General features: G+C 42.8%; 1 protein-coding gene across 1 annotated transcript in view; it reads right to left on the bottom strand.

The window, feature by feature from the left end:
* Positions 1–14,179, bottom strand: part of LOC311104501 (adenylate cyclase type 9-like) — a gene marked incomplete at its 5' end in the record, with an annotated part of 203,155 nt that overhangs the window by 10,640 nt on the left and 178,336 nt on the right. The window contains one exon of the mRNA XM_084146355.1: positions 4,311–4,504. Within this exon, the coding sequence (XP_084002481.1) occupies positions 4,311–4,504 (194 nt within the window). The remainder of the gene's footprint in view (positions 1–4,310; positions 4,505–14,179) is intronic.

The following is a 14,179-nucleotide window of genomic DNA, read 5'->3' on the forward strand; positions in this document are numbered from 1 at the left end:
AAAGAGCACAAGCAAAACCTAAGATGTAAGAAATGGAAGCATTTTGAAAACACTCTGAAAGAGATTGAAGACTCCATTGATGGAAACCAGTTCTGGGATAAATGGAGAACAGAAGAATGATCTAGCCATTCAAAATGGCAACATTTGGAAAGATCATTTTGATAGTCTCTATACCATCAGAAGAACTTACTTTAACCCAAATAAATATCCAAGAAAAACTCAGCTCCCTAGAACACACAATTAAAAACAACCAGAACCCAACGGATTATCAAATTACACACGCTGAACATTCGAAGAAAATACAAAGCCTTAAATCTGGAAAGGCTTGTGGCACTGACAGGAATGAAATGCTTAAACACAGTACTCCTGAGCTACAGGATGCCTTTTTTTTCTTTTTTTACTATTCAACCTGGTTTTTGAGAGTGGCTGCTTCCCTGATACTTGGAATCAGGGGCTCATAACCACAAAATAGAAAAAAGTGATAAATTAGACCCTAATAATGATAGGGGAATGTGTTTGCTATTAACATGGGGGAACTGTTCTGCTGTATTCTAAATGACCAAACACAGACCTTACTTAAAAAACATAATGCTCTCAGCAAAAAACTAATTGTCTTTCTACCCAAATACAGAACAACAGACCACATACACACATTACACATGCTAATAAACCAGCATGTTCATCAGAAAAACAGAGGGAAGGTATTTGCATGTTTTGTTGATTTTAAGAATGCTTTTGATTCCATTTGGCATGATGGATTATATTAACAAACCCTCCAAAGTGGTGTTGGGGGTAAAGTATACAACGTCATTAAATCTATTTACGCGAATAACTAATGTAGTATTAAACAATACAATAAAATAAGAGTTTTTTGCACAAGAGAGGGGAGTGAGACAAGGAAGCAGTTTAAATCCAACCCTGTTCAATGTCTACTAGCGGTCTTCACGGATCCACCTGTACCCGAATACCCGAGACCCAGAATTCTAAATAATGTCACGGGTCTGGGTCGGATCTGATATGATTGTCACGGGTCTCGGGTATGTGTAATTTTAACTGTCTGGTCCGGAAGGGCCTGTACAGATCCGAACGCAAGAGAGAGAGAGCGAGAGAGACATTTGATAATTTATGCAACTGCTCTTGCTTTTCACGAGACTGGCGCATGGCGCATGTAGCTTGTTGTTGGCCAATCATAAGTCATCAATAGGCTACAGTCATTGAACCTCGCTATGTGTGTGGCAAAAGTTAGGAGATATCTAATCAAATTACGGAATTAAAAGTTAAAGGAGAAGGATAGGCTAAAACGACCAAGAGCCAACAGGTAGGCAGGCTGCTACTTAATATTCTGAATGGAGTTGTTGTTATTTGTAACTGTAGAATGAGAAAGTGCATGCACTGCAGCCTCAGTTAGCCTAGCTAGCTAACGTTTGCTAGCTTAACTAGCGTCTCCCGGTTTGATGCAGTCCAAGACAGGTACTACGTAATCATATTTGATGATAAATAACCTAGCTATGACAGCTGTTAGTCTACTATAGCGCGAGTCGGCTTGGTTGGTTGCAGTCTCTGATCTCTCCCTCCCTCCTCCCTGCTCCCCATGTTACTCGCTCACAGTACAGCCCCTACCCCACCTGCTAGAGCGGCACCTCTCTCCCTCTTTATAATTTCCTGTTAATAAAGTAGCTTAAAAATGAATTTTCTGCTGCTTCCCTTTGTTAGATCGGACCGGGTCTGGATCTGACTAGGTCTATACGAAATGGGTGTAGTTGTCCTCGGGTCCGTTTGGAACTGGTCTCTATATTTTGAAAATTAATGTATGCATATCGGGTCCGAGTGGGAAAGACTCAGGTCCATTTCGGAACGGGTCCAACTTGTTGAACCTGTGAAGACCTCTAACGTCTACATTGACAAACTCGCTGTGTTGTTGGACCGACCTGCAGCCCCTGGACTCACCCTCAAAGACGAGGAGGTCAGATTCCTGCTCTATGCAGATGACATATTCCTGCTGTCACCAACAGAGCAAGGTCTACAGGAGTAACTAGACATTCTATGGGAATACAGCACCAACTGGGCAATCAACCTTAACTTTCATAAAACCAAAGGTGTGATTTTCCAGAAAAAGGCCAGGAATCAGAGCCACACTCCTTAAAATTTGGAAAAAACATGGTTGAACATGGTACAACTACCTGGGACGAAAAATCTGTGCCTCTGTTGGATTTGGTCTGGCAGTGAATGCACTAAAAGAAAAAGGCTGCAATGGTTTTTACTCCATAAAAAGACAATTCTCCAAAATAAATATTCCAATCCAAATCTGGTACAAAATAATCAATAGTGTAATTTTACCATTACCCAATAGAACTTCTGCATACAGAATTCTGCAGAATTAACCTAAATATCCAAAAGAAACTACCAAATAATTAGTGTAGAGCGGAACTCGGAAGATTCCCTCTAATTGTTCATATAAAGAAACAGACACTTACATTTTGGCACCAATTCAAATTAAGCCCCAAAACATCCCTCCAATTCAAAGCACTGGAAACCCAAGAGCTGAACCCTATGTCAGCTGTTAAAAACACTAAGCAATCCTTTTATCCAAACACACACGGAAATAAATCAGTCAGATTGTTACAGAAATTAAAACATTCTATTTGAAAAATTGGGAAAATTAAACAAAAACACAGAATAAACTAAATTGCTATTTGGCCCTAAAAAGATGATAGAGATAGTCCGAATATCTCTTCGCTTTCAGAGATACAAAACAGAGGCAGATCCTGACTAAATACAGGCTCAGCCACCACCAATTGGCTATAGAAAAAGGGAGACAGGGCCAGGGCGATAGAGGTGGAGAGAGGGATGAGAGACAGGGCCAGGGCAATAGAGGAGGAGAGGTGGAGAGAGGGATGACATAGAAGAGGCAGGGGTAGGCTGAAGGAATGGACAGAGACAGATATACACTCATCTGATGATTAGGCGCTGGCCGTGAAAGGATTGTTCAAGGTACTCTGTAACATCGTGACGCAGACACATGCGTGTACGTGCGCACCCACACAACCTACAGAATTAAAACAGACAGCCAGACGATACTGTGAACACTGGCTCACTTTCAGGCGACACACACAGCCTGATACACATACAGATACACACTCAGCCAAGTCAGGCTCTGAGGACCAGTGAGTGTGTGAGAGGAGTGAGAAGCCCACAGAAAGGACACGGCTTCAGAGAGGCGTCATTAAACCTAGTGAAGTGTGTGTGAGTGAGTGAGTGAGAGAGAGAGAGAGAGAGCCAATGAAGTGAAGGTTTGTACCAGTGAAGTGTGTGCGCCCACGTGAAGGGCTTTCTAATGTCTCTCCACATGTGTTACCTCATTAATGCCCGGCAGTTTGCCCGCCAACCTCCTCTCCTCTCCCCTCTTCACTTCTCCTCTCATCCTTCTCATCCGCCTTCCCCTAACGAGACCCCCACGACCAGCACTGATAGATGTAGTGGTGGTACGGGACGCTTACAGTGGGGCTGTGGGGGGCTAATTGGTATCTATAAAGCAAGTGTGTGTGTACTGTATGACTGAGGAGAGTAGTGACTACTGGATATAGGAATAGCAGCAGAGTAAATATACAGTATCTTGTCTCTAAGGTCTTTGACCTATATGGCGCCTCATTACTCCATCATGACACTAGAACCAAATAGGATTTACACTAATGTCAACACATTCACCTGGGCCCGTATTCAGAGTAGGAGTGCTGATCTAGGATCAGGTTTGCCTTTTAGATCATAATGAATAAGACTCAGGGGGGACCTGATCCTAGGTCAGCACTCCTACACTTTATGAGTAACAGTAACAGAGTAGAGAATTGTCTCTGTTGGTGAATATTATATTATATGCGTTGTGGATAAGCAAGGGTCAGCCAGATGTAGATATCTTGTTAAGTTAGGGCGCTGTGTTTTGCACAATTATGTAACATGCCTGGATTTTAACCTTCATTTCAACTTTGATTAACTTTTTAGGTCAGATGGTCCAACACCATCCTCAGACAATTGCTTTCATTTTTGGTGTAATTCTCATTTCTGGATAAGGCTTAAAATACAGAATACAATCTCATGTCACATGACTGCTCAAAACACAGGGCCCTACAATTATGTTCTGAAGAGATGTCTACTGGGCTAAACATTTGATCCACTATGACCCGTCAAAGTACAGAATGTTAACAACCAAAGAATATGGCTATCCATCTTTCACAGTAGAAAACCACCAAAAAGGGGAATGAGCACACACCTGACCCTCATCTCCCCTTTACCCTGCAGGTATACCATGTCCTCACCTTGGCCCTGTCGGGAGCCCCTTCCTGGGGTAGGCCGCAGGCTGAGGGGGCTCTGGGGGGTCCATCTGGGGTGTGGGCACGGGGTGTGGGACAGCGGGTGTCCCCCCCAGGCTCCAGGCCAGCCAGGCCAAGCTGGGAACAGCTACAGTGGCACGGCTCCACCTTCCTCCCTGAGATCAGGTAGGTCTTCAATCCTGAAGGAGCCAGAACACAGAGATAGATGTCAGTGACAGAGACTCTTATCAACACACATACAGGCCGGCACGGGAGAGTTGAACAGAGGCAGCTGCTGTTAGTATGTGTTGCACTCTTTCTCCGAGTTGTACAAGCAAGTAGAGCAGAGACTGGCTACCAAAGGCGTTATGCACCCCAAACATCTGTGGGGACATAAAGTACGTGAGGATGGCTGGGGGGGTGGTTGGCGTAATTTTCATTTTTCAAACACCTGAAACAGCTTTTTCCTGCAATCTAGAGCCATAATCATTATTATTAAATTCTATGTCAAAACATGTTTATTTTTCTGCATATCTAAACATACCTCTTGAGCTGTCTGTTCTTTTTTTAAAGAAATGTAATATGCTTCTCTGCTAAAATCTGAGTAAAAGATTGAAAGGAATGTGAGTCTTATTCAGTACATTTAGTCATTGCTTGCTTTTCTAAAGTCTACCAACCTTACCAGCAGACATGCCAGCTAAGACAGTTAGACAAGCTAGCTACTCTAACTTGATTGGTAGCTAGTAATGAGGATGGGAGATTTGGAACCTACTGTATCTGGGCTAGCTAAAGCCAACTTCATAAAATTGTAGTATTACAGAGAAAAAATAAAACATTTAACCAAAAAATGTAATGTAGCCTCTGCTGGCTAGTCTTTAATTGACTGATGTAGCTGGCAAGGTAACTGCGGTTTGACTTAACAGAAGAAAAATAATTAAACTGGTGTTTATTCCCAGTGCTGAGCTAGTAGGATCATCTCTACAAGCAGACTATGACCAACTCTCCAACCCCATGTACACACAAACAGCATGGGCAGTTTGAACCCCACAGAAGGGTCACATCACATAAACCTGGTATACAGTTACGATCTGGTCGTTAGGTAGTTTTGCGACGGAAAACAAAAAATGAGCATTTCTTATTGGACAAGCTTAGGTAGTTCATGCCTGTTTCAGTCCGTTTTCTTCTGTTTGGTGCCTAATAAACAGAACCCAGTTGAACTCCCTTGGCCTCATGATTCTCTCTTGCTCTCCAAGCTTGGTTGAAACCAGCTGAGGCTGCCAAAATATTTGCTCATAACACTGCATGGTGATTGAGAGAGGAAACAACAGCGACCACAGTGTAGGGTATCCAATCAAAGCTCATCATTTGACCAATGGGTAAATAATATCTTAATTATGTAGATAATCCTCTAAGAAAACCAATGGTCCAAACCTCATGTCTCTATCATAATCCGTTCAAAATTTATTGGAGTTTTTACCTTTGTAGGACGGTCAAAATTAGGGCGACTAAATCAATGGAGGCCAGAGAAATAAAGTGGTCATAAATCAGGAAAATAGTGTCAGGTCAGCTAGGCTGGATGCTGTGCGAGTTTTAAGGCTACCGGACCGGCTTACCATTGAACTTGTCATCTTTCTTCTCAAATCCGGAGGACATAAAACAATATAGAGGTCAGATAGATATCGATTTTGAGACATAACATATACACTGAACAAAAATATAAACACAACATGTAAAGTGTTGGTCCCATGTTTCATGAGCTGAAATAAAAGATCTCAGACATTTTCCATACGCACAAAAAGCTTATTTCTCTCAAATTGGGCACAAATGTGTTTACATCCCTGTTAGTGAGCATTTCTCCTTTGCCAAGATAATCCACCTGACAGGTGTGGCATATCAAGATGCTGATCTTGTGCTGGTAACAATAAAAGGCCACTCTAAAATGTGCTGTCATCCGTCCAGAGTCTTGACCTGACTGCAGTTTGGCATCGTAACAGACTTCAGTGGGCAAATGTTCACCTTCGTTGGCCACTGGCATGCTGGAGAAGTGTGCTCTTCAGAGATTAATCCTGGTTTCAACTGTATCGGGTAGATGGCAGACAGCGTTTATGGTGTCTTGTGGGCGAGTGGTTTGCTGATGTAAATGTTGTGAACAGAGAGCCCCATGGTGGCGGTGGGGTTATGGTATGGGCAGGCATAAGCTACGGACAACAAACACAATTGCATTTTATCGATGGCAATTTGAATGCACAGAGATACCGTGACGAGATCCTGAGGCCCATTGTCGTGCCATTCATCCACCACCATCACCTCATGTTTCAGCATGATAATGCACGGCCCCATGTCGTAAGGATCTGTACACAATTCCTGGAAGCTGAAAATGTCCCAGTTCTTCCATGCATAGTCACCAGACACGTCACCCATTGAGCATGTTTGGGATGCTCTGGATCGACGTGTACGACAGCGTGTTCCAGTTCCCGCCAATATCCAGCAACTTCGCACAGCTATTGAAGAGGAGTGGAACAACATTCCACAGGCCACAATCAACAGCCTGCTCAACCTTATGTGAAGAAGATATGTCGTGCTGCATGAGGCAAATGGTGGTCACACCAGATACTGATTGGTTTTCTGATCCACGCCCCTACTTTTTTTTTAAGGTACCTGTGTCCAACAGATGCATATCTCTATTCCCAGTCATGGGAAATCCATAGATTAACGCCAAATTAATTTATTTCAATTGACTGATTTCCTTATATGAACTGTAACTCAGTAAAATCTTTGAAATTGTTGCGTTTATATTTGAGTTCAGTGTAGTATTTTAATATACGCTGTTCATATTACTGTGAAGTTCCTGTACTTTCTTGAAGACTTCTCACAAAAACAAGCGCATCTCTGTGAAATGTCAACGGAGCACTGTCGAATCCTTTTACATTTAATTCAACTCGTATCATGCTAATTTTGCTATTTACAACCAGCGGAAACAACTTGGAAGACGACCACAAAATGTAAAATCCTCAAAAGTTTAGGTGATAACGCTGCACCGCTCAGAGCGACAGAGCTCGGTGCTTATTATCAGATGTATTAGGTTACGAAATCTGACTTTTTGGATATAATGTTAATGATATGCTTGAGAAAGACCCCACTGAACGATTCAGAACATGAAGAGTCCCATTTGTCTTGGTAAAATGTATTTTATAACATAAGGAAGTGAAACGTCATCACCAAAGCGGGTTTCCACCCACTCTGGGCAGAGTAGGCTAACTGATATACAGAGATAACAAACAACGTATTAGTGAGGTGTGTGTGTGTGCGTGTGATCCAGCCAATGTCAGGCTATTTAAACACACCACCAATTTGAAAGGGAAATGAACAGCCTGTACCTCAAGGAAGTCTCCCCCCCCAACCACACCACATCCTCGTTTCTGCTCTCTCCATGTCTCCCTCTCCTCTCTGGCCTCAGGCCACCTCAGTAAGTGGTTTTGATGAGACACACAGGATATGAGTGCAGCGCCGAGCTTCATCCTAATAGCCTATCTATCCGCTCTAATGAGAAACACTATTTTTTCTCACCGGGCGGTAACTTTTCAATTTTAATTAAGTAGCACTCAAAATGGCTTTCATTTGTTTAAAGGGTGAAATTAAAAATGGTGAGCCTGTGTGTGTGTGTGTGTGTGTGTGTGTGTGTGTGTGTGTGTGTGTGTGTGTGTGTGTGTGTGTGTGTGTGTGTGTGTGTGTGTGTGTGTGTGAGCGAGCCTGTGTGTGTGTATGTGTGTGTGTGCACGCAAGTGTATGTGTGTTTTATAATTCCACAATGAAGCATAGAAACAGAGTGGATGGCAAATTGCATATCACAACATATCTGGGTAATTAGTGCATTTGCGTGTTGTGTTCAATAAAACTGATTTTACATGATGAAATGTACAGCCATTAATTTCACTATTTTTCATTGTCATGACAATTCTGAAATACAAAATCAACCTATACAAAGTTGGTAGAATGTTTGAAATTAGAATGTTTGGTTGATTAGAGCAACAGTGTTGATTTGAAACACATTCAATGTCTTTGCCATGGTGATCCTTCCATAAAAATAAAATTACTATTGAATATGATGTTATCAAAACTGAAAATTGCAACTTTAATAGAATTATAAATGTTAGAATGTTTGGTTGATAGGCACCAATGTTGATTTGGAACTCACTTTTGGTGGCAACAACCGCAAGACTAGACATGCAACTTGCTTCTGCTATCTAAAGTTGGCCAGTTTTAAACAATCAGCTTCTAAACCCAGCGATTTGATCAGTCTGGACCATTAATAGCACAGGGAGATCAGCATCTTCCTGCAAGACCATCAGATTCTATCGTCATCAATCTTAAGAGCCAAATACTGTGTTCTTACCAGGACTTGGTTCATTACTTATTTTTGTGTATTTCTCACATTCAATGTTTAGAATGCATTAAGGTACATCTAGAACTGGTTGTATGTCTGAATTTAGGTCAGGCCCAGTTTCTCAGAGATCTTGCATTGTGAGTGGTACTGGAAGTCCCGGTCCCTACACATGGCCAGCTTCCGCTGCCACCACCAGTGCCTGCCTGAACATGAGAAACACGGTCTGTTCCACCAGCACATGGAGTACAGGTGCAAGGTGGAATTGAGAGGAGGGCTGAGGAGGTCATTACATTTTGTCAGCCAGTGATTGTCAAGCAAATACAATGCCTTCGGAAAGTATTCAGACCCCTTGACTTTTTCCACATTTTGTTAGGTTACAACCTTATTCTAAAATGTATTAAGTTGTTTGTCTACACACATTACCCCATAATGACAAAGCAAAAACAGTTTTTTTGAAATGTATGCTAATTTATAAAAAACTGAAATATCACATTTACATAAGTATTCAGACCCTTTACTCAGTACTTTGTTGAAGCAGCTTTGGCAGCAATTACAGCCTCGATTCTTCTTGGGTATGACACTACAAGCTTGGCACACCTGTATTTGGGGGGTTTCTCCCATTCTTCTCTGCAGATCCTCTCAAGCTCTGTCAGGTTGGATGGGGAGCGTCGCTGCACAACTATTTTCAGGTCTCTCCAGAGATGTTCGATCGGGTTCAAGTCCGGGCTCTGGCTGGGCCACTCAAGGACATTCAGAGACTTGTCCCGAAGCCACTCCTGCATTGTCTTGGCTGTGTGCTTAGGGTCGTTGTTGTGTTGGAAGGTGAACCTTCGCCCCAGTCTGAGGTCCTGAGCGCTCTGGAGCAGGTTTTCATCAAGAATCTCTCTGTACTTTGCTCCGTTCATCTTTCCCTCAATCCTGACTAGTCTCCCAGTCCCTGCCACTGAAAAACATCCCCACAGCATGACGCTGCCACCACCATGCTTCACCTCCAGACGTGACGCTTGGCATTCAGGCCAAAGAGTTCAATAGGTTTCATCAGACCAGAGAATATTGTTTCTCATGTTCTGAGAGTCTTTGGGTGCCTTTTGGCAAACTCCAAGCGGGCTGTCATGTGCCTTTTACTGAGGAGTGGCTTCCGTCTGGCCACTCTACCATAAAGGCCTGATTGGTGGAGTGCTGCAGAGATGGTTGTCCTTCTGGAAGGTTCTCCCATCTCCACAGAGGAACTCTAGAGCTCTGTCAGAGTGACCATCAGGTTCTTGGTCACCTACCTGACCAAGGCCCTTCTCCCCCGATTGTTCAGTTTGGACAGGTGGCCAGCTCTAGGAATAGTCTTGGTGGTTCCAAACTTCTTCCATTTAAGAATAATGGAGGCCACTGTGTTCTTGGGGACCTTCAATGCTGCAGAAATGTTTTGGTACCCTTCCCCAGATCTTAGCCTCGACACAATCCTGTCTCGGATCTCTACGGACAATTCCTTCGACCTCATGGCTTGGTTTTTGCTCTGATATGCACTGTCAACTGTGAGACCTTATATAGACAGGTGTGTGCCTTTCCAAATCATGTCCAATCAATTGAATTTACCACAGGTGGACTCCAATCAAAGTTGTAAAAACATCTCAAGGATGATCAATGGAAACAGGATGCACCTGAGCGCAATTTCGAGTCTCATAGCAAAGGGTCTGAATACTTATGTAATTAAGGTATCTGTTTTTAATTTTTAATACATTTGCTAAAATTTCTAAAAACCTGTTTTCACTTTGTCATTATGGGGTATTGTGTGTAGATTGCTAAGGACCTTTTTTATTTAATCCATTTTAGAATAATGCTGTAACGTAACAAAATGTGGAAAAACTCAAGGGGTCTGAATACTTTCCGAAGGCACTGTAACTGCCGGTCTCACAAGTAATTGACCGTTAATTAACATAAAACACATTTAGCACCGCCACTGATGCAGACCTTTGGAACATCTACATTTGAAAAAGTCTAATAAATCCATGTAATATAGCCTACACCGTCACAATAAATCCATTATTTATTTTAGACGGGTCTAGAGAAACATGAATTAAGAAAATGTAGTCTATTTCAGAAGAACAGAATAGCATACTCTGAGTTGTCCTTTTGTTAGGCCCTGATCAGGATATACCATATGGCTGTGGGCTACACTAGTTCATTTAGCAGACAAGATTTGCTTAGAATTCCATGGCATTATTGTATATTATTTTATAGTATGAAGACTACAATTGAACATAGCTGAATAAAATAGAAAGGGTATTTTCTTAAGGCTGCATGATGCGACTCTAATGATGATTTGAAAAAAGTTGTATTTAAGGCATGAGCTCTTCTTTGTTATTTGCGCAGGCTGCACACACTTCATCAGTCTCTCATTAACAATTTGACAAGCACTTGATAATGCCTCGTATTTCCCGGCGGCATCCCCTTTATGTGGCCGTAATGCCCCCTAAAAAACGACATGCCTTTTGCGGCCAGTGGCCGTTGTGCCCTTGGGCTGTATATAATAATTATACTTCCCTTCTCCCGGCTGCGTGCTCCGAAGCACCTCTCACTCAAATGGCTCTCTCAGATAGCTCAATTCTTATTAGCCAATACCCGTCACGTGATCGGGTCTTTCTCACAGGCTACATGTGAAGACAGACACATCAGGGACGCAACTTATCCAATTCCGAGGCGCATATGGAAGATATTGGAATTACTGTCCACATGTACTTTTTGTCAGCCAACAAGATGAGTAGGCCTAACGAACAGCAAAAACACTAGCCTATGTCAATCTACTATCCCCCATAGTAAAAAAGTAGACCTGTTCTATTCTGTGCAAGAAATAAGTATTCCAAACATAGTCTGGGACAGTTGTGGGATGCGATAGATCCCAAATGAATACAACCACTAGCATCAAAAAACATTTCTTAAGCAATGACGCTGACGCAACAGATCATAAAGTTTAGCTTAAAATGTTGATAAACTATTAGGCTATTTCTTCACATTATAAGCGCAGCAATGCGCACATGGCAAAATGCAATCAATTAGCGGGAAAACACCATTCTCAAAAGTGACCGCAAATGCGATTATGCATGTAATGCTTTTATTATAAAGGTACATTTTTATGGTGAACATTTTCTTCCCCAAACTTGAAACTCACGCGCTGCTTATGTATGCCAGTTAGGCTCTACACCCTTGTAAAGCAGATTAATGTGCTTAATTTTAAGAAGTTATTTGGCCACTTTCGTTGTGATACAAACCTTATCAAAACATACAGGCCTATGGGCTAGGCTACATGAGGTGTGCGACTAAGATTTGAAAAAGTCGCAAAAAAAGGCATGCGTTGTTTCTTGCCTTACTGCACACAAGCTGGGCATCATTCACAAGTGATAATATATAATTCACAAGTGATAGGCTGATATTGTCACCCATCAGACTATTCTTGATTTAATCTTGTCTTTACATATACTAAATAATAAACTCAGCAAAAAAATAAATGTCCCTTTTTCAGGACTCTGTCTTTCAAAGATAATTTGTAAAAATCCAAATAACTTCACAGATCTTCATTGTAAAGGGTTTAAACACTGTTTCCCATGCTTGTTCAATGAACCATAAACAATTAATGAACATGCACGTGGAACGGTTGTTAAGACACTAACAGCTTACAGACGGTAGGCAATTAAGGTCACAGTTATGAAAACTTAGGACACTAAAGAGGCCTTTCTACTGACTCTGAAAAACACCAAAAGAAAGATGCCCAGGGTCCCTGCTCATCTGCGTGAACATGCCTTAGGCATGCTGCAAGGAGGCATGAGGACTGCAGATGTGGCCAGGGCAATAAATTGCAATGTCCATACTGTGAGACGCCTAAGACAGCACTACAGGGAGACAGGATGGACAGCTGATCGTCCTCGCAGTGGCAGACCACGTGTAACAACACCTGCACAGGATCGGTACATCCGAACATCACACCTGCGGGACAGGTACAGGATGGCAACAACAACTGCCCGAGTTACACCAGGAACGCACAATCCCTCCATCAGTGCTCAGACTGTCCGCAATAGGCTGAGAGAGGCTGGACTGAGGGCTTGTAGGCCTGTTGTAAGGCAGGTCCTCACCAGACATCACCGGCAACAATGTCGCCTATGGGCACAAACCCACCGTCGCTGGACCAGACAGGACTGTCAAAAAGTGCTCTTCACTGACGAGTTGCGGTTTTGTCTCACCAGGGGTGATGGTCGGATTCGCGTTTATCGTCGAAGGAATGAGCGTTACACCGAGGCCTGTACTCTGGAGCGGGATCAATTTGGAGGTGGAGGGTCCGTCATGGTCTGGGGCGGTGTGTCACAGCATCATCAGACTGAGCTTGTTGTCATTGCAGGCAATCTCAACGCTGTGCATTACAGGGAAGACATCCTCCTCCCTCATGTGGTACCCTTCCTGCAGGCTCATCCTGACATGACCCTCCAGCATGACTGCCACCAGCCAGTGGTGATTTCCTGCAAGACAGGAATGTCAGTGTTCTGCCATGGCCAGCGAAGAGCCCGGTTCTCAATCCCATTGAGCACATCTGGGACCTGTTGGATCGGAGGATGAGGGCTAGGGCCATTCCCCTAGAAATGTCCGGGAACTTGCAGGTGCCTTGGTGGAAGAGTGGGGTAACATCTCACAGCAAGAACTGGCAAATCTGGTGCAGTCCATGAGGAGGAGATGCACTGCAGTACTTAATGCAGCTGGTGGCCACACCAGATACTGACTGTTACTTTAGATTTGACCCCCCCTTTGTTCAGGGACACATTATTCCATTTATGTTAGTCACATGTCTGTGGAACTTGTTCAGTTTATGTCTCAGTTGTTGAATCTTGTTATGTTCATACAAATATTTACACATGTTAAGTTTGCTGAAAATAAACGCAGTTGACAGTGAGGACGTTTCTTTTTTTGCTGAGTTTATATGTGTGAAATTTGTTTTGATTTAGAATGGACCATTATCATGCACCTGTCTCGAAAATACATGTCATCTATACGCTTAAATAGCGAATGGAGGACGCTTTTCCCGTGGTTCATTTTCATGCCAGCCAGGTAGGCTATACTCCTGTTGTAAAGAGAAGCAATGTGCTTATATTAGGAAAGTTGAAAAGTAAATAGAATAGGCCTAGCCTATAGAAAGCTGATGGGATCCTCCTTTTTTTAATAGAGGCCATCACTCTGTTTTCTCACTCAATTGCATAGCCTATAGAAATGTTGCGCAACATGAGCTCATGGGCTCTCATGCGGTGTCTGATTAGATTTTCGATTACATTTGCATTGATGTCAGAGTGATTAGAGGGACAATAGAGTGCTGAGTACCAGGCAGTTAGCAAGTTTGGTAGGCTACCATCAGCAGCATCAGAGCTTGGAGAAGCCTAATTACCATGACTAAACGGTCACGTGGAATTTGACTGCCGTCATGACTCGTGACCGCCGCTGTGGAGGTAATACGGTCACCGTA

This window comes from Coregonus lavaretus, assembly GCF_964263955.1.
Source record: "Coregonus lavaretus genome assembly, chromosome: 28".
NCBI lineage: Eukaryota > Metazoa > Chordata > Actinopteri > Salmoniformes > Salmonidae > Coregonus > Coregonus lavaretus.